General features: G+C 44.9%; 1 protein-coding gene across 2 annotated transcripts in view; it reads right to left on the reverse strand.

The window, feature by feature from the left end:
• Positions 1-22183, reverse strand: part of NETO2 (neuropilin and tolloid like 2) — a 40171-nt gene that overhangs the window by 12121 nt on the left and 5867 nt on the right. For both annotated transcript variants that reach the window (XM_081924059.1, XM_081924058.1), the window contains exons 2-3: positions 6115-6171; positions 4345-4485 (exon numbers count right to left, since the gene is read on the reverse strand). In XM_081924059.1, the coding sequence (XP_081780185.1) occupies positions 4345-4485; positions 6115-6171 (198 nt within the window). The remainder of the gene's footprint in view (positions 1-4344; positions 4486-6114; positions 6172-22183) is intronic.

A 22183-nucleotide genomic window follows, 5' to 3' on the forward strand; every position in this document is an offset into this window, starting at 1 on the left:
GTTTTTCTAGCTCTGCAATACATGTTTCACTCCCCTCCTCCAATGCTGAAGTTATTAAGTTCTGAAACACTTCATTTCTGTGTTGTATGAAAGCTCAGAAAAGCGACACCACACGTTTTACTTTGGGAACATGACATTTAGCTCTCTATGGGAAACGAAGCCAGCCTGCCATTGTTCTTCTTCAGTTTTCCTGACGCAGCTTGGAAAAATCCTAACCAACCTCCTGGTATCCACCTTTGTATCTTCAAAGGAAGGCCCAGTTTGTGCATCACATTAAACCATAGTTAAAAATAAATGAGCACAGTGTGCTGGGGTATGCTGCTCATTAGTGCCCACTTCACTCCACCCCAGAAGTGGCTCGCGGGGTAGGGCACTCACTTCCTAGCAGGTGGGTTGTTGTTGTCTATCAGAAAGGAAAGGGGAGAGGCAGTGGGGAGGTTCAGCATGGTGCAAACGAACCAGCATGAGCACTGGATTTGCTCTGCTGGTATGTTTGCACTTCACTGACCCCCGCTTGCTGCTTCATCTCTTCCCCTGCTGGTAAGCAACAGTAACCCATATGCCAGGAAGTTACTCTTGACAAGTCACTTCTGCTTCTCCCCCATTCTCCTTAGCCATACCATGTTGGAAACAAACCAGAATCTGGCTTAGGGTTGTCTGCGAACCACTGCTTGCAGGTTGTTTCTCTCCAAACATGAGGGGAAGCCAGGGTTTGTTTTTGGCTTACTGTTCAGAACTCACTTTTCACATTCTAACAGAAGCTCTCAAACAAACCACAAGTGCTGGTATCCACATACAGCTTTGGAGATAGATACTGTAAAAAGCAAAGTTTGCACTTTTTGTTTTGTTTTGTTACAATGTGGAAAGTGGGCTTTGTTTTCAGGTTTTCATTTATTTATTTAAAGGAACAACTCATTGACCAGAAAACCCATTATTCCACTGCAGGAAATAACATGGAAATGAATTACCAAATTCTATATAATTATAACATTAATTAATACATTAGTATGGCAACATAAGATTTATTTTTTCACAATGTTCCAGAAAAGTACCAAATTTATACCGTATGTGGAAGAATACATAGTAATCATTTTCAGATAAGGGGGACATGTGCAACTGATTCAATAAATTCGAGCATGGTATAACACATACAGTAGAAAGTCACGTAACAACTGTGTACTTTTTCATATGAGCACCAAAGTCACACTACGTGGACCAATGCATCATGAGTATTATGGGGTATTGTGGTATTACACTTTTATGCATGCACAGCCCATTGAGCATGGTATAACACTATGAATGGTGTGACAGACATGCTTTTTCATTTAAATGCCAAATGTGCACTATTCCATCGTGATCATTTTGAGATATGGCTCAGTGTGGTGATGCACATGCACCGCAAATTCAATATTTGAGCATGGTACAACACATAGTGAATGAAGGTTATATGAACACCGTTCTTGAAGTCCCAGTTAAGGAAGTCATTAAAAACACAAGGATAGCTTTGGAGAATCATATAGTTATAATTTTTAGACATTTTAGGCATAATAAACACGCACAAAGTAATGTGTCTATTCGTTGCGTATCAGGGTCATAGAATCAAGCAGAAATTTGGATAATATGCTGTGAAAAAGTGGTTTCAGTTTTTCATTTGTTAAAAATCACTGCTGATCCAAGATTGTTTCAGATGATCAAACTGAATCGTTGGAGCATTTCCCCTCACAAGAGCAGAGGGCAGTGCATAAGACCAGCTTTTTTCCACTTGTAGCTCTTCCCACCCCCTTTTATGCAGTCACAAGACAGTTCATAAGAAGTCAGGGAAGTTAAGGGATTATTGGCCAGAAAGGCTCAAATAGTCCAACATCCATCTGAATCCAGCCTAGCTTATAGGGGAAGCATGGGCAGGCCTTGAAAATAGTGCTTCGCCACTGATGCAACCACGATGGTGGACTTCCTTCTTTACATGCTACTCAAAAGAAGCTCACCCTAGTTCATACAAGGAGGGAAAGGCTGAAGCTCAGTGGCAGACCATCTGCTTTGCAGAAGATCCCAGGTAGGGCTGTGAGAGACCCTTGCCTGAAACCTTGGAAAGCCACTACCAGTCAGTGTAGACAATGCGAAGCTAGATGGACCAATAGTCTAATTTGGTATAAGGCAGCTTCTGATGTTTCCATTTTGCAAACATCTTCTTTCTTGTCTTGTCTTGTCCAGATCAGTCCAGCTGCTTGTTCGGTTATAGACCTGTTTGATGAACCTCTCAAATCGTATGCATAGTTTCTTCTGGAATGTTAAATGGGGCCCGTACACCAGTCTTAGTGGTACATCAGCCATAGGTGACAGAACATTCCATCTGGACCAGGGTGTCATCTTTGCATGCCCAGCAAATGATGATACAATGCTGCATCCTGTAAGTGCAGGATATTGGTGTAGCATGTGATTTACCAGGCTCAAGGCAGGTGCGATTTGTAAGGAGCAGCCAGGTAAACCATTCCATGGCTGCTACAGATGCAATGAGAATCTTGATTTCTTCAGACATGAAAAATCAGGCATGGTCCTCCTTTACCGTCTAATGAAGGAAGTCCTTCCATTTTCCTGGTTCAGGTAAAACCCCTACAACAATCAGTTGCATTCTTACTTTCTGGTCTTGCTCTGGTTGTACTTTGGCAGAAAAGGCTGCTCTAGAGAGGTCCCGTGCCACATCCTGGCATGATGCACTTCGTAGTTGCCCAGGTCATGTGGCATGTGCATACATGTGCAATACAACATGCCCCCATATCTGAAAATGATCACAATGCATTTAGTCCACATTTGGGTACAATTTTGGGTGCTTTCATGAAAGAAAAGGGAATGGTTGTTGTGAAAAGATGAGCTGTGCTGCCACACTTAATGCCAGAAATACATGGGATGCTGTAACTCAGTCTCTCCACATTATTTCCTGCAGTGGAAAAATAAGATTTTCTCTGGTCAAGACAATAATCCTTAAAAAACAACAACACACACAAACTTCCTTTGCAACAAAAACTTTGTGCAAGCATCATTCCTAATGCCTTTTCTGGGATTTGACTCAGTGTAGTAAAGAGGAGTGGGAGAGGAACAGAGGAGACAGTAATGACCAGAACACACTGCTCATTTTCATGAAAACTATAACCATTGTGCACCTGTAACACTGAAACTGGATATCTTTATCTGCCTCAGCTGCAATAAAACATGTCTCTCCCGTATAGCCACAGCAGGCGCTGTAACCCTCCAATGGTCTGATTTTAGCCCTGATGGTGCATTCCTCTATCTATTGTCTCTTGAGACAGACAAATGCCAACAACAACTCATTTAATGTGACTGGATATCCGGATATGGTTGTGTTTTCTTTATGGGATCCATTGCGGTATGGGGGCTGCATGTGAATGAAGAGTATTTTCCTGTATCAGTGTTTGAAGTCGGTAGAGAATAATGTATGTATGTGTATCTCAGACAACATAGTAGCAATGATAAAAAAACAAACGCTGCCCTTGCTTAGTTTAATGCTTTGTGGTATTTTCATTTAGAGTCCAAGTGATTTATTTACTCAATAGTTGCCTAGATACCTGAACTGTTGTTTCCCTGGTTTTCTTCCCAATGATATCAATATTTGTTGAAAGATATTTGAAACCTCTGAAACTCTAATCCCCACCTCCAGAATACTCACTATAATCTCCTTGGGGTATTAGAGAGAATAATTAACCCATCTTTCCATGAATTATTCTAGTCCTGTTTAGAAGTTTAACTCTCACCCTCCCTATCATAGTCTGGCTAGAACAGGTAGTATTGATATTTCAAGGGAACCCTTCACTGGCACCAATGGAAGCCCCCCTGAAATGCAAATGCTGCCCTCAGCTGCCCTCAGAGAAGCAATTTCTACTGGATGGTAGCAGGGAAAGAGAGAACGACAAAGTTCTGCAGTTGCTATTTATTTATTTAAACAAAATTGTATACTGCTTGTATGCAGTTAACAAAAATATGAAATGAAACATTAAAATTATTAATAAAGAGTTATTTAAAAACATCCACAAGATAATTAAAATCAACAATAGGTAAAAATAGGGCTGCCATATCTTGTAGAACAAAAAAGAGGACAGCCCAAGCCACTGCCAGCCCAAGCTGGGGAAAGAGGCACATGAGGCCATGGCGGCAGCTACGTGCCTCTTTCCCAGCTTGGGCTGGCAGCGGCTCTGGTGTGTTGTCAGACACCTGCCAATGCTTTCTGGATTTTGTTTTATTTAGATGTCACTAAGTTGTGCTTAAGATGTTTTAAACATGCATACTTTCCATCAGTGGAGTACACAAAGATGTAAACAACAATGTCAATACCTTCTAAAATATAGACACACTCCTGGTTGGGTGGGTAGAAATTAGGGAAGTTTGGTGAAGCGAAGTGGCCTCCGTTGCTTGTCCGTACCCAGTCGCTACACTGGGTAGTTGCTAAGCGGTTACCTCCAATATTCTGCCCACCTTTTCAGAAGAAAACACAAGAAAACAATTCATAATAATTCCAGGATACCTCCACAAACAACAATCCCCCTCAGAAAGGCAAGCTCTGGGTACTGGTGCGAAGTCTGTGACATTTAGAGAAGAGTAAAATCTCGTTCGTAACCAAGTTCCAAAACCACCCATTAGTCTGAGACGTGAGGATAAGGTCAGTTTAAATCGGAATGAGCAAAGATCGAATTCCTCAAGGATTTCAAAACCACACTAAATGTGAGCATATCTCTAAAGGGAAAGTGCTTGTTTCTTAAAACTGTTTGCTCTTCAAGGCTAGACCAGGGGTCAGCAAGTTTTTTCAGCAGGGGGCCGGTCCACTGTCCCTCAGAACTTGTGGGGGGCTGGACTATATTTTGGGGGGGGAATGATGCAAGAGCACCACAAGCCCCAGTGGCTGATCACCTGTGTCTTGCGAGTGGCAGGGGCTAGCGGCGGAGGGACGATGAGCAGCGTGCAAACAGGCTCTGGAGAGGGGCTGCTTAAAATGGCGGCTGCTTGAGTGCTGCTGCTGCTGCTGCTGGCACCAACAAAGCCCAGCCCCCTTCCTCCTCTAGGCAGGGCAGGGAGAAGTCAGGGGGAGGGAGGGAGGGAGGGAGGAGGAGGAGGCACCAGTGCCGAGGGAGGGAGAAGGAAAGAATGCACGTGCTGGCGATCCACACGGTGGTTCCCGGACCGTCCGTGGGTCGGATCCAGAAGGTAATTGGGCCTGATCTGGCCCACGGGCCTTAGTTTTCCTACCCATGGGCTAGACCAGTCCCACAGAAAGGGCTCCAAGATTGCCAGAGCAAAGACTCCGCTCCATGCTGACACTCAGAGGAAATACTGTTGCTCAGAGGTGTAAAGGCAGCATGCTGAAAAGAATGGGCAGTGTTGTAAGCAGTGCCCATAACTGAGACTCCTGTTCCCTAGACAAATCCTCAAAGATTTCTAGAATTTCAAAAAATGTATATGTTCCACGTTAGAATGCTCACACCTTTAGAAAAAAAATTAACCCCATCCAAAAATTAAGAATTCAGCTAGTTGTTTCTTTTCTCTACAGGAAGGGACTGCAATCTGCTCTTCCTCCCCAAAGACAGAAGCTTTGAAGGCAAAGGTACATACAATGCATATAAACATCATGCAAAAAGGCTTAAATGTCAACTTATTTCCAAGAAAGCAAGCCAAGTGCTAATTACTCAGCAGTGACTTTCCCCCCACGAATGCTTCTTACTCGGGGAGCAATTAACACACACAGCATTGCCTTGCAAAAAAGTTAATTAGCATAGGCCTTTAACAACAATATGCATGTGAACGTGTGTTGAATTGAGAGTTCTTGTTCTTCAATCTCTATGGTCGCGCTTGTCACAAAACCACCCCAGATATGCACTGTGGCCACAAGCTCCCCACTCTTCTCATTGTGCACCAGCTTCAGTGCAGAGATCCTGGTTCACATTAAGCCAGAGTTCCCTGTAACATCCGAATTGGGTCCCTCCAGCTTAATGTCATTTAGCTAACAAGGATAATAAGCTAGGAACAACATTTAAAATTGCATTAAAAAAATAAAATCAAACTTTTTATGTACCGACATGTAATTACATCAAGCGTTCTCCAGAGAAGTACCTTGAGTCTTTTGGGCCACAGCAATTCCTTCCGCGACAAGTATAGTTATCAAGAACACTGGTGAGAAAAACAGAACATAGATCTATAAATATATCAGGAGGCGCTGTATCTTAGCTTCACACCCATCCTGTGAGGCAAGTTTGGGTATCTCAGAGTAACTGGATCAATATATTTATTTAGAAGGGAACACAAAGTAAAATCCCTCAGCTACTTCATCACCGAAACAACTCCCTCCCCCCCCCCCACTACAACCTTAATTTTCATTAAGTGTTGAGTTTTTCTGAACCAGTAAAGGGACCAGTGCTGTAAAATTCCTCTGACTATTATGCCAATACTTCAGTTAAGACTGCTTTCTGAGATTAATTCAGTGTGTGTGTTTTAAACAGCAAATCACATTGAATAACAATTTCTGTACAGAAATGGCCCTGTATAATCAGCATTGATAATAAAAAGGGATTAAAGACATTCATTATTGATGGCTGTGCCATCCAAGAGATTATTGATGGCTGTGCCATCCGGTTGATGACTGCACCATCCAAGAGAAATCTTAACTGAGACAGTGGTGGCTGGTACCCATTGATTGGGACTGGTAGGGCAGAAGACAGGGAAAACCCACAATGGGCAGAACCAGAGCCAACGACAAGCAGAGCCAACCAACTCCAGTTTTGTCCTCCTCTTCCTCCCTGCTTCCAAAGCTCCAAAAAGATACATGCAATGGCTGGAAAGATCAATGACTGGAAAAACCCGCTAATAAAATTTTGCCATATAGCCAAATGGGCCCAACTATGTATTATTTTTTAGTCCACGGGTAATCTCTTGAGCTTCTGATCGCTCAGTATTCATATTTAGTAAATTACGAACAGCAGGCAATATTTTGGAAGAGTAAGTTTTTCATAAAGTGTGAAAAACTCTGGTAAGAGCTCTTCTGCTATATAATGTGAGTTATTACTTTACAGTGCAGCCCTATGTGTGCCTACGCAGAAGGTAAGTACATATAGACACAAGTAAACCATGGTCTCAGGTAAGTGCATATAGGACTGGAGCCTGCTTTTTATTTTAGTAATTACCTTTTCCCCACTGCCAGTTTCTATGAAAATAACTTTGTTACCCAACGATATCTAAGCAAGATTGCTTATGTTCTGCTTCTCAATTTCCTTGATAAGCTTTCCTTCTGTTATTACTCTCTCTTCATAAGGTGATATTTTCTAAGCCACTGTGTGCAGAAAGACTTTATTCAGATCCCAATGAGCCTGCAACAATATTGCCCTGGGAAAAGTTCTGGGTTAGTACCAAACCTTTGGAGGTCTTCATTTTGAAGAAGTAGTACATTGAAGCACTATGTGTTTCTCTTACTCCACCCCAGGCATTGCCCCTCTGTCGTTTCAGACACATGATCAGAAACAGAATCTCTGTTTTACTCATCATATGATCTGCCATTTTCTGTGAGGTCAAAATATTGTTTCTGTAAGAGTGCAAATAGTATGATATTGAACAAAATGTATATTCTTCTCTGACAGCTTGATTTCCCTCTCTCCAAATATCAATATTATTGTTCCTGAGGCTATTTTGTTAATAATCAAGGTGCTTCATCAGTGCCACACTTCACTTTCCCTATTATATGTACCAGCAGCCTTGTGGGACATCTTCGGGAGAAGAAAAGGCTAAGGAGTAAACCCTACACAAATCCAGAGTGGAGTCCCCGAGGCATTTGGATGGTGCCTTGTACACCTCCTTCCAGCAACTCTTGCAGCCAAGCTGGTGCCAAATGTATTGCCTTGCTTTCCTTTGGACCACATCTGCAAGGCTAAGAAAGGGGTCTTGTTGTCTGGGCAACCCAGGACATCCATACACACTGCCCAGGCTTCGCACTTCAGTGCTGCTAATGCAGTGGATAGATTTCACCCCCGGAGGCACACTCTCTTGTCTCTCAACACAGATGGATGCTAACTCCATTTATATATCTCTCCAATGATTAAAAATCTTTATCTTTTGAAGGGTTGCTGAAGTGGATTATTTAAAAAAAATCTCCACTTAGTACCCTTTTCATAAACAACTCTCAATCAAGTTGAAAAGCATTCAACTCTGAACTTGAAGCATGGGAAGTCCTTTTCAAAATTTATAATTTGGCAGAATATTCAGTTTATTTGATATGTACGGTATATGTATAATTTGGAATATTTAATGTGATTTGATTGGATTGTTAAAGTGGAAAATTTAATAAAAATGAATTTAAAAAGAAGAAGAAAAGCATTCCTTGCCAAAGAGAAGCCCTCTACCAGTCCAGAATTACCATGCCAATCGCACCATTTTATTGACACCTTGGTTGAGATTAAATATGCACCTAACCTACCTTGTTCATTGTTAACTGGTCATTAGTTGGGGGAAGGGTGTTTTTCAGTGACAGAGCATATGTTCTGCATCAAAAGGTCCTAGGTTCAATCCTTAGCACCTCTAAGTAGGACTGGGAAAGACCCATGATTTCAGTACAAAGCACCATCCTATGTTTCTCCCCAAACTTGGGAACTACAACTCTTCCAGCTTCCAACTGGGGCAAGGGATCTCCAAGGGATCTCCAAGGTGGGCTGCTGTGGAGAGGGCAACAGCTCATGCTACTCTAGAAAGCTTTCTCACATACTCTCCTCAGTCTCACATTATGGGAAATTCAGTTCATACCCATCCAGTCCATGTAATCCAGGCAGAAACGTAAACAAAGCTCACATTTTGTGATGGAGGCAGATAGGCACTGGATAGGCTTAGATTTGGATGGAGGGGAGGTTGTAGCCTCCACCTGCCCCTCCATGGTAAAGGGTATCCTGTTAAAAGGATCAAATGGGCATCCCTTGGGGGGCACCCCTATGTGATGTAAGTCATAGGGCGCCCCTCCTGGATGGGCTTACCCTCAGCCCCACTTTCAGCAGGTGGGCTGGAGTGGATTAGTGGTGGCTTCATCCAATGCCTATTGTCAAACTTTCACATCTGTAACCAATAAAGTTGTGGCCTTAATTTATCCCATAAATCAATATACTATTTTTTGTCTGGTTATTTCACCATGGGGACAGGGTGGTCTCTGGGCCTCATCATGCAATGGCTTTTTGACAAAACCAGTGTTCTGTCCACTATTAAGAAACATGTTGTGAGGCTGTTGATTGTATATTTGTGTGCTTTTGCTGAAAACTGATTACTAGGATACTCTCAAGTAACCAGCAGCTCTTGGGTTAAGGACTCCTGAAAACGGCAGCAGCATTTGCACTGAACCATCACTATCCAGAAGGCAGGTCCAGAGAAGCGATTCATCACAGATTTAGTACATGCATTAAAGTAGTATTAACTAGCATTATTCAATTAAGCCAATTTTTATATATATTTAAATGGATGTGCATTTGCATAATTATTATTCTTCAGGGGCAGAATTTCTCTTCCTCAGCATAAGTTTTTTCACTGGCTTGTCTCAATGTTCCTGCAGCCATTCTGTGTTGGGACTGTGCCTCTTCAGTTTTAAGATTCAGCACACGGCTTGCACCAGATAGATGTAAAGTAGCAGTAAAACATTAGGCATCCCACCCTAGAGCACTTGAATAAGGCATCTTCAATGTTTGTTTTCGGAGATTCAGGAGAGCCTTGGACTGTTTCATGATTGCATGATTATAATCTTCCTTGAGAGTGAAATGGAAATGCATGTGAACATTATACCACTTCTCAGCAAGAAGCCCTACATAGACCTGGAGACTGAGGATAAGGCTTATCACATGGCCTGCAAAGCAGCAGGTATACCAGCATTGCTGCAGGTCTAACCCAGGACTGCAGTGGTGCAGAGTGAGCTGAGCCATCCAAGGATAGAAACTTAAATCTCAGCCAGTGCAGTTTCCTTAGGGAACTAGCAACAGTTCTTCAGCACTGCATGTAAATCTTAATCCCACCCCCACAATATTTTTTTGAGAACAATAAATAAAACTTTTCTACAGTAGAATTACTGTATAAACAGTTGTCTGCTGTGATTTGCATTATGCTTAGACTTGGGCTTCCTTCTACCTGGGTAGTACTGTAACTACTGAGCAAGGGATTTTATAGGACCCATGACTGAGAACACCAGGTGCAGTGTCATTGCTGAAATTAAGCAGGTGCTACCTTTATTATTTTACTGGATATGAAACCTCTGGGAACCCAATGTCAGAAGACATATATATATTTAAAACACAGTTTATTGCAGTAAGAAACAGAGACTGCCAGGTGAATCTGAGTTTTTCCTTTTCCTTTTTAAAAAGTATATTGGATATGTGTAATGCATATATGCAAGATATATGTGTTTCTTAAAAATTAAAACACAGAGTAATTGATACTACCAGCACATGACTTCCTTGCAGTAGATATCTCACTGTGTTATGAATTTGTTTCCCGGGTTATCATCAGTCTTGCTTTTCTTTCAGCTTTTTGATGACCCACATTTTCTTTTTCTGAGCTTCCCCTCGCACTCATGACTCCAAAGCTAAAATGGTTTGTGGTCCTCTATCCCTAAACAGTAGACATCAGGTAAGCCTGTTGTAACAAATTAATTCTCAAGGCCTCTAATATATGTACAATGTAGTCCAATATGTTCAATTTGAATGACAGGATTATTTTGGTGTAATGCTTTCTTTTCTTTCTCCTAGCACAGCAATTCCCAACTGGGAAATCATCAAAGACTTGCAAGTAAAGTGTCAGGCTCAGCAAGAAGTGTTGCCTCTACCATGTACATTGGCAATTATTTGTCTATGTTAGAGGAATGGTGCAAGTTTTGGCTGTCTGACATGGTTGCATGTCATGGGCAGGTGCTCACAGAAACTTCCTTGATGCAGGAATTTTTGAGGTGCACCTCTAATTTGTACAGGGATTCTTTAAAACCACTGATACAGCCAGCAAGGACTACTATAGTCCAGATCTTGTTGAACTACAACTCCCATCATCCCATGCCATTGGCCATGCTGGCTGGGGCTGATGGGAGTTGAGTCTGACAGCATTTGGAGAGCCACAGGTTCCTCATTCCTGTACTACAGTGATACTTTTATTCTGACAAATGCTAGACGACTGATAAGATATACTGCAACGTATGTAGAAGGCAACACACTCTGCAGACCACTTTCCTGCTAAGAACTGAAGTACAAATTGCATGTCTTTTATGGCCATGTTATACAATAGTCCAGGTGTACTTAGCTCCAGAAAGTACGCTCTGCAATCCTACACTCCCATAAAAACCAACACTTTGCATTTTTAACTCTGTGACACCAAGAACATGTGCTTTTTGAACTTTTCCTACAATATTTCCTAACCCTGGTCTTCAAATGCAACGCATTATAGATTTCAGACTGTGAAATGTGGGAGAGATCACATTTTTTAATACTGACCAGCAATTTATTTATTTTTTCAAAACAACCACCACTGCCATGTAAGTTGAAACCTGGTAGAGTAGGTAGGAAACAGGCTGGGCTTGAACCTTTCCTCCTGGTGCAGTAGTTAAACTGATAGTTTTGTACACAAGAACACAACTGCAGTTTGAAGTGGCACAGCCCACTCTACCGCCTCCATTTTGCGACCTGTATAAACCAGGCTTGAGTTTCAATTACAAAGTGAACATATAAGCATATCTGGGCCAAATTAGGAGCTGGGGAAATATAATCAGTCTCCTTAACAAAAAGTCTTGGGGCTGATGCGTATGTTTTGGACTGCTATGATAGATACAGATCCATACTTTAGAATAATTATTCCATTTTCAACCCCTTCCCCAATGAACTTGTACCACGTAACTGCCTCTTCGTACAGACAACCATTTCCTTACTGCAGCCAATGCACGTAGAAGCTCACAAAGTCTGTCAAACAATGCTAATGTTTCTTAAAAGACATTGCTCCCTCCCTCTGGTTTAAGCATCAGACAATGTTTGGTTCTGCTCTAGCCTTTCAAATTCCCATATCTGCCGGAAGTTCCATTAGTGTTAATCTATAGCAAAGTATGACTTCCCAACAGACGGTCTCCCATCTGCAACAGATGGTTAACTGCTTTCCTTCACTACTGACCTACTCTGGACATTGAACAAGCTCCATAAAGGAGAAAGTCGTATTTTCCATTATGGGTTTCCAGGGCATTGCTGAACAGCCAACTACTTACCACCAAGAAAAGAAAGGACAGAATTTCAACCAGTCTCTTGGTTTCTAGATGTTGCTGTTAACGGATTCAGCTGTTTACTGAAGAACTCTGGAACTCTGCCAAGTGGGGCAGCCCTTCCATGAAGTGGGTAGAAGGTTGGCCGCTGCCCTCTCAGTGTGTCTTACCACTCCCAACTTGTGATACTGGGCTATGGAGACCTAGTAGAACATAGATTGTTCTGATGTGAGTGTGGGTGACATAATTTACGTATGGTGGCTTGTATTCAATATCAGACATCCTCAGAGAAGACCCGTTGTAATTAGTCAACCTAAGTTAATCATGCTAACTAACTTCAATAGGTCTACTCTGAGTAGGGCTAACATTGAATGCAACCCAGTGCTTATAAGAGAGCCAGAGTGGAATAGTAGCAGCTAGAGTGTTAGACTAAGACCAGGAAGACCAGGAAGACACCTGGTCATGAAACTCACAGGGTAACCTTGGGACAGACTGTCTGTCTCTCTAACTAACCCACCTTGTTGTGAGGATAAAATGGGGAGGGAGGATGTATTGCACTTGAGCTCCTTGGATGAAAGGTTTGATATAAGTGCAATGACTATAATGATTATAATAATGAGAACCCGCCCTTCACCCAAGGGTGGGCTACATAAAAGTATTACAAAAAACAAATGAACAGCAGAACACCAAAACAGTAGAGGATTCACTAAAACTTCATCTTGCCCTATCCATCTCCAAATACCTGGAGGGGAAGGCGCATATTCACCTGCCAACAAAAGCTCTACAACATCAGTGTAGGCCACACCTCACAAGAGAGAGCATTCCAAATAGTGATGGCATTGCCTGAATTGTCCCACAGAGCTTTGCCAATGGCTCCAATTTCTCTTGACAGCATGCTACTACCAAGGATAAACACACATCTGAATCTCTTTTACCCCAGTCTGGAGGGACAGAAGCCTACAGGGGTGGACCTTTCTACCAATCTGGCAATGAAACAATGCAGAGAGTGTCTGGGAGGCTTTATGTAGTGCTGTGGGCATCGAGGAAAAATATGGTGCTTAATTATCTGTGATTGAAGATGGAATAGTACTGAGAAGTCTGTTGGATACAGGTGTGTGTGTGTGTTAATGCTAGGTTCTGTATTTTCTACAAAGCTCTGAGGATAAGGATCCATGTGAAGGAAAGAGTATTCTGTTCCATTATGCTCTAACAACTGCACAGGAGGCCTCTTCAATTAAGCGGGTAGGTCAGTGTGTTCTTCAGGGTTCTGAATTACTGCTAACAGACATCTGCATCGGATTCTGTAAAACTGCACTTTTGGTTTCAAACCATACCCTATGAATTCAGATGCTCTCTGTCTCTCTGCCTTCTGAAACTGTATCCTTCAAAGCTGCACTGCACACACAAAGAGTGGGTGGTGTACATGTGTCAGTTCCATGGATACTGCAAACAGATCTGGGACTGTTTAAATACCATTCTGTGTTTGGCTTGCACACTCCTGAAAGAACTGGAGCTTTATTATGTGCAGCTGAATAAAGAGAACTAGATTCTGATGCAAGGAGAAAGGAGATCTTTCTGACTGGGATGGTAAGTAGAGAAAGAATGGGCGATAAGCTCCCCTGACACAACACACTGCTACTTCGCAGAAGAAGGATGGGATGGTCCACCCAACCAGGACAAAATTATGCCCTTGTTCACACACATGACACTAAGCCAAACCAAGGTATAGTGTGCATGAGCAAACATGTAGGCTTCTGGAGAGGAGACTGCGGCTGCTTTGCTCCCCACCCCCCAATCATTTTGCTGCTATGTTGGCTTACCATGCCATCTGAACCTAGGCTCATGGTTGAGCTCTCTCCAGACAAACCACAAGCTGCAAACCATAGCACAAATTCAGGTTTCTGTTCATGGTCTGTCTGTGAGAGCTGAACCATGAGCTCAGGTTTAGACAACATGCTAAACCAAACCATGGTTTAGCTCAGCACAGCACAGTGGCAAAACAACTAGAGACAGGGGTGTCAACTTGAATAAAATATTTTTGGGCTGGGTAAGCCATTCAACCCACTTCAGTGATCACATGACGTGGTGCGCACACACCATGGCTAGGGAGGAGCAAAGTGGCCACAATCTCCTCTCCAGGAGCTTGCATGTTTGTTCAGTCACACTATGCCATGGTTTGGCTTAATGTTACATGCGAATTGGGCCACTGTATTGGCGGTATAGCTCTTCAGCTACAACATACACTGCTTTTACATCTAGCATATGTAGGTGAGTTGATAGGACTGATACACAGCTGTTGTTTTACACAATGGGGGGGGGGGGAGAATAATAAAACTCTGGAAGACAAGACAATACCCACAGAATCCCATACAAGAAATATGCAGGCTTCTTAACAATAATGCACATTTAACATTCCAGGCATCCGATCACTTTCAATTGACAGTGATAAGTCTATTTACTACTGCTGCCCCTTTATTGCACACTTATTTTAAGAGAAGGAAAAAGAAAATCAATGAACATCAATGCTTGTTTCTGTGGTACGAGCCTTTTTGGCATTCTGAATTAAGAGGGAAAACAAAGGACACCACAGGCTACATTTTTCAGTGCCACTATCCAGCAATTTCACTTCTTTCACTGCTGCAGCTACAGAAACAAACCTCCTGGAGGATTTATAAAATCTGATTGGTTTTCACTAAAGCTCATGTTGATTCTATAAATAGTTGGAGCGCTGTGTGTGTGTGTGTGTGTGTGTGTGTGTGTGTGTGTAGAAGAGAAGCCTACCGCTACAGCATGGCTAAGTAGCAGATAAGCAGCCAATTATAGCAGATAAAGAGGCAAGACATTTGGGGTTTTTTCCAGACCAGACCCCATCCCATTCGCTTTTGTTCACACACCCTTTATATTTCCCTCGGCATCTCCCTTTTTGCACCCTTTCACTACTGGAAGCCCTCTTTCTTTTATTCTCTCTCTCTCTCTTTCTGCCATGCTTCTGGAGATTGTGAAAACATCCCCGCTCAGTCCCTCCGACTTTGGGCAATAATATAACAAAAAGAAGGCAGTTCTGCAGACACAAACTTCAAGGAAATAATTTTCTATTATGGTTCCTCTCTGCAGTGCTAGAGAAACAAAAAAAAATTGATGACCTAGCAGCCAAGTCCTAACAGAATGGTTAGTGCAGGCACTGTGGTCTAAACCACTGAGCCTCTTGGGCTTGCCAATCAGAAGGTCAACAGTTTGAATGCCCACGACAGGGTGAACTCCCATTGCTCTGTCCCTGCTCCTGCCAATCTAGCAGTTCAAAAGCACGCCTGTGCAAGTAGATAAATAGTACCACTGTGGCAGGAAGGTAAACAGCGTTTCCGTGCACTCTGGTTTCTGTCACGGTGTTCTGTTGTTCCAGAAGCAGTTAAGACATGCTGGCCACATGACCCGGAAAGCTGCCACATGGACTGAAAACGAGATGAGCACCGCAACCCCACAGTTGCCTTTGACTGGACTTAACTATCCAGGGGTCCTTTACCTTTTACCTTTTTTACAGTGCATCAGATCAAATGTCATGTTTGCCAACCCCCAAATTAAGGCCGGGGGGGCAGTCTGGTATCTTAAAATGTGGCACAAAGCAAAGATAAACAGGCTTGGGGTGGTGGGGTGGTGCAATCCTATTCTTCAGTTTTGTCTGTTACACTAAATAAGTGCAGGGGGTACGGGCAAAGAAAGTGGACCATAGGGAAGACTTTTGTCAGTTTTTCAATAGTCACAAGATGCAGACTCCCCCCCCCCAAAAAAAAACCCTTGCTAGTTTAGAACAAAACTGCTGTGAAAAGTCACAGGGTTTAGCTTAAAAGTTTTTTTCAGGTGAAACTGAACTTGGCTGCGATATTACGTTTCACACACACACACACACACACACACACACTGCTTCATTTGGACATCAGGGTTCCCTACAAGCCATAAAACGGAAGCTAAACGATGAAAATTCACTACAGTATACATGATGCAATTATCACTTGCTTTATAAATCACATTAACCTTTCTTTCCTGGGCGGGGGGGCTGCAGACACAAGGACTAGAAAGTGGAACTGATAGCAATCTATAAAGTGGTTATTGCCCCTGCCTCGATGGTATCATATCAGTGCTCAGGATCACCCTCGCAAGGTTCAGGTTGGGAGTAGTGAAATTAGGACAGCTGTAAGCGCCCCTGACATGCTCCCTTCCTTTGCAGGTCCCATTCCTTGGTGCAGTAAACATATAGGTTTTTCATATATCTATAACATGGTTCGGCAAACTAAGGCCTGGAGGCTGGATCCGGCCCAATTGCCTTCTAAATCTGGCCCACGGACGGTCCGGGATTCAGCGTGTTTTTATATGAGTAGAATGTGTCCTTTTATTTAAAATGCATCTCTGGGTTATTTGTGGGGCATAGGAATTCGTTCATCCCCCCCAAAAAAAATAGTCTGGCCCCCCAACAAGGTCTGAGGGACAGTGGACTGGCCCCCTGCTGAAAAAGTTTGCTGACCCCTGATCTATAACTATCCATGAACACACACACACACACAATTTCACAGCAACATAGAATTGTAGAGTTTGAAGGGACACTTCTCCGCACTTCCATTTAATCCTCACAACAACTGTGTGAGGCAAGTTAGGCTGAAAGGCAGTCATTGGCCCAAGGTTACCCAGTAGGCTTCATGGCTGCATGGAGATTTGAACCCTGGTCTCCCAGGTCCTAGTTTGACGCTCTAACCACTACACAACACTGGCTGTCATATTGGTTATGCTAGGCTTCCCCAATCTGGTGCCCTTCAGCTCTTCTGGGATGCAACTCCCATCAGCCCTAGAATCATAGGGCCATGCTGCCTGTAGTGGAAGGACGTCCAGTGTTCTTAAAGCAACCTCCACCAACCTAGTGCCCCCAGTTTGTTTTGAAATACAACTTGCAGTCAGCCCCAGCCAGCAGCTATGCTTCGGGGCACCAGTTTAGGGAAGGATGAGCTATGCAGTTACAGTTGCTACAGTAGCGAGCATCTATTGCCAGTACAAACTTCTGCCTGAGAGAGAAAGGAAGAGAAGCAAGTGTTTTGCAGTAACAGAAGGAGGATTCATTGGGGATAGCAATTCAACAGTGGTAGCAATCAGTCCTTGAAGAATGTGTTTCTCCTGTCTGTCAAGTCCAATGCAAAGCCTGTTTAATCTCAAACAGTTATAAGGCATCACTCTTTAAAACTTGGCATTGTAGCCACAGGGGCTAAGAATTTAGCTTTAACATTCTGAATTTTATTCTTATTATTCAAAAAGTGGTGGCAGTATTAGATTTGTAACTGGCATCAAACTAGCATTTCTGGCCAATGAACCTGAGTCATTCTTCCTTACATTTTAGAGAATTCTGATAATACCATCGCTAGACTTTCACAACCATACCTAATGCTATATACTACCTCTCTTCCCAGTTACTTGGATCACAGGTTTACAAGCCATCTAGCAGAAAAGGGAAGGGAAATCTCCAGCAGAAAACCTCAGTTGCAGTCAGGCAAGTAAAAGATACACAAATAGCATCCTGTTACAGTGATGAGGTCTGCTATGACTATTTTAAAAGGGGGTGCAGTATAGACAACAATATTTCATCATGTTATCCCCAAAGTACTGATGCCTCAATTTCACCAACCCTATACACAACTGGGGGAAAGGCACAGCACATCTGCTGTACAACTCTATATTCCCTTTCCCCAACAGAACAGTTTGCGTGTGACTAGAGTGCAATCTCTTTGTGCGAGAAACTGGAAAGGTAGACAAAAAATTATACTGATAGGTTGTAGTCAACTAAGTTTTACTTAGAGTAGATCCAACTAAATTAATAAATGAAAGTTAGTCATGTTCATTCATTTCAACAAGTCTACTCCAAGTAAAACTTGGCTGAATGCCACCCAATATTAATTAAGATGTGTGTGTGTGTGTGTGTAAATAACACAGATCTTAATTGGCTACCTCCTATCCCATTATCTACTTCCCATACACTTGATGAACTCTTGTGAACACTATCCCTGATCATTTTCCTATTCTCTCAACTGATTTTAAAGTTTTTATCTTAGAGAGTTAAAACCCCATCCAATTCTGCTCCTAAAACTATATATAAAATTGGTTCTGCAGAAACTGAAGTCTTGGATAGAACTTACTCATTCTCACAACCAGATTTTATAGGTTTTATAGTAGGGATTGTATGAAAAAGCTTCCTAGTTTTCCCACTTCTCTTCCCTTCCCAATATCTTTTCCTTCTTTTTTTCCTTCAAGTTGTACGTTCCATAGGAATTGGTGACTGGGACTGAGTGGGGAGAGGAAATGAGTTTCCTCTTGTAGGATTTTGGCTTGGCTTGGCAGTGCGTGGGGCTGTATTGTGAAGAGAATGAGGTTCATTAGATGACTGCTTTAGTAAACTGTTTCTATATAAATAAATGGAAATAAGAACCACTGTTCTTTCTTTTAAGCCGCCAGCACATTATCTCAGCTAACAGTGGAATCACTGCCATATCAGTCTCACCTTTATATACAATGGGGCTTTGCAATGGTTACTAGAGACCTATTATAGTTTGTTTCACCACCGAGGCAGATGCTCTCTGCTTGCATGCTCTCCTCAGAACCCAGCAGGCCTTTAGTGAGTGGAAAATCTGGGATATTAATTCCACTTGAAGCAGCATTAGCTTCCATTCCATGATCTCTCTCTGTGTGTCTCAAAGGAAGCTGTACAGGGAACCAAAGGCAGCTCACTTCCCAGAAATTCAGGCATTCCCGTTCTGTTTGTGCACACAATATTTAGATCATAAGCTGGAGACATGTTCAGGAGCCTTCAGATCAATGTCTATTCTATACTGATGTTTTGCCTCTCCAGCTGAAACAATTCAATATGCTTTCTCTTCGGTAAAGGTCAATGGGTTCTTTGCTGCTATCATGCAAGACATTTCAGAAGGTAATTTAAAATACACATAAAAAAACGAGTATTGGATAAGAAGCCACAACAAGTGATATCCAGCTAAGTCTTAGTAGGCCCAAGTTACCGTATTTTTCGCACCATAGGACGCACTTTTTCCCTCCTAAAAAGCAAGGGAAAATGTGTGTGCGTCCTATGGAGCGAATGCAGGCTTTGGCTGAAGCCTGGAGAGCGAGAGGGGTCGGTGCGCACCGACCCCTCTCGCTCTCCAGGCTTCAGGAAGCTATCCGCTAGGAGTGGGAGACCCAGCTCTCCCACCGCTAGAGGAGCGCTGCATTAATCCCGAAGCTTGGGGCGTGCGGAGCTCAGCGCGCCCCAAGCTTCTGGGTGCCGGCAAGGTCTCCGCTAGCCCTGGGAGAGCCCCGCGACGTTGCCCGGCTTTCCCAGGGCTAGCGGACCACTGCGCTAATCCAGAAGCTTGGGGCGTGCGGAGCTCAGCGCGCCCCAAGCTTCTGGGTGCCGGCAAGGTCTCCGCTAGCCCTGGGAGAGCCCCGCGACGTTGCCCGGCTTTCCCAGGGCTAGCGGACCACTGCGCTAATCCAGAAGCTTGGGGCGTGCGGAGCTCAGCGCGCCCCAAGCTTCTGGGTGCTGGCAAGGTCTCCGCTAGCCCTGGGAGAGCCCCGCGACGTCGCGCGGCTCTCCCAAGGCTAGCGGACCACTGCGCTAATCCAGAAGCTTGGGGCGTGCGGAGCTCAGCGCGCCCCAAGCTTCTGGGTGCCGGCAAGGTCTCCGCTAGCCCTGGGAGAGCCCCGCGACATCGCCCGGCTCTCCCAGGGCTAGCGGACCACTGCGCTAATCCAGAAGCTTGGGGCGTGCGGAGCTCAGCGCGCCCCAAGCTTCTGGGTGCCGGCAAGGTCTCCGCTAGCCCTGGGAGAGCCCCGCGACGTCGCGCGGCTCTCCCAGGGCTAGCGGACCACTGCGCTAATCCAGAAGCTTGGGGCGTGCGGAGCTCAGCGCGCCCCAAGCTTCTGGGTGCCGGCAAGGTCTCCGCTAGCCCTGGGAGAGCCCCGCGACGTCGCCCGGCTCTCCCAGGGCTAGCGGACCACTGCGCTAATCCAGAAGCTTGGGGCGTGCAGAGCTCAGCGCGCCCCAAGCTTCTGGGTGCCGGCAAGGTCTCCGCTAGCCCTGGGAGAGCCCCGCGACGTCGCCCGGCTCTCCCAGGGCTAGCGGACCACTGCGCTAATCCAGAAGCTTGGGGCGTGCGGAGCTCAGCGCGCCCCAAGCTTCTGGGTGCCGGCAAGGTCTCCGCTAGCCCTGGGAGAGCCCCGTGACGGCTAGCGGAGACCTTGCCGGCGCCCAGAAGCTTGGGGCGCGCTGAGCTCCGCACGCCCCAAGCTTCGGGATTAGCGCTCCGCTAGCCGTGTCTAGGCTGCGGATAGCAGCCTGCTTCCCGGAGCGTCGGGCGCCCTGAAAGCAGAGCTCCCGGCGCTTCGGGAACACACCCGCAGCGTGGGGACCCTTGCAGGAGCTCCCCGCAAGGCTCCCCACGCTGCGGATAGCAGCCTGCCGCCCGGCGGGTGGGGCGCCCTGAAGCAGAGCGCCCCTCGTGCCAGGCATACATCCGCAGCTTGGGGAGCCCTGCAGCAGTTCCCCGCAAGGCTCCCCAAGCTGCGGATAGCAGCCTGCTTCCCGGAGCATCGGGCGCCCTGAAAGCAGAGCGCCCGGCACTTCAGGAACACATCCGCTGCGTGGAGAGCCTTGCAGGAGTTCCCCGCAAGGCTCCCCACGCTGCGGATAGCAGCCTGCCGCCCGACGCGAGGGGCACCCTGAAGCAGAGCGCCCCTCGCGCCGGGCAGACATCTGCAGCGTGCAGAGCCCTGCAGCAGTTCCTCACAGGGCTCCCCACGCTGCGGATAGCAGCCTGCTTCCCGGAGCATCGGGCGCCCTGAAAGCAGAGCGCCTGGCGCTTCGGGAACACATCCGCTGCGTGGAGAGCCTTGCAGGAGTTCCCCGCAAGGCTCCCCAAGCTGCGAATAGCAGCCTGCCGCCCGGCGGGTGGGGCGCCCTAAAGCAGAGCGCCCCTCACGCCAGGCATACATCCGCAGCGTGGGGAGCCCTGCAGCAGTTCCCCGCAAGGCTCCCCAAGCTGCGGATAGCAGCCTGCCGCCCGGCGGGTGGGGCGCCCTGAAGCAGAGCGCCCCGCGCGCTAGGCAGACATCAGCCAGCCCCACAAGCTCGGGGGACAGCAGGGAGGCGCAGCGCCACTATCCCGCTGTTCCTCGACCTGGTTTGGTTTCCCTGACCTGCTTTTGGGGGGGAAATAAAGGGAAAAAAATTTCCTTTATTTCCCCCCCAAAAAACTAGGCGCGTCCTATGGTCCGGTGCGTCCAATCGTGCGAAAAATACGGTACTTATGTTCATTGATTTCAATGGGTCTACTCTCAAGTATGAGGAACATTGGCTATCACCCTATAACTCTGTACAAATGACTGATGTTTCTGGGTTTTTATAAAAAGAGAAAATGAAACACACACACATGACTCAAAACAATAACAAGTGGTGGGATTCAGCTAAGATCTACTAAAAGAAGACCTGCTGAAATTAATGGACTTCAGTTTGTTACATCTAATGGTTTTAATTGGTCTGCTCTGAGTAGAATTACTGCTGGGTATGTCTGAGTTTCTTACATGTTTAATTCAACATCTTGCTCATAGTCATTCTTTTTTCAATGCTGCCCCAGGGTGATGTTAATCAAGTTCACAAGGAGGTTCTGAAGTTGGGTCTGCCTTCCTCATCCCTAGAAACAAGAAGCTTAACACCTGGACAACATTACTCTCCAGAACTCCTGGACAAGGATGGGTAGGATAAAGTACAATTGCCAAAACCCAAAACGAGAAGTTTAATATTGTTGCAGAAGAACAATATGAAAAACACCCTCAAGAAGCAAATTGCAGTGAAGGCTTCGCTATTCTCCCAAACCAAAGGTTCCGTTTTGAAAATGAACAAGGAGCTTTCTTTAG

This window comes from Podarcis melisellensis, assembly GCF_964234715.1.
Source record: "Podarcis melisellensis genome assembly, chromosome: 8".
NCBI lineage: Eukaryota > Metazoa > Chordata > Lepidosauria > Squamata > Lacertidae > Podarcis > Podarcis melisellensis.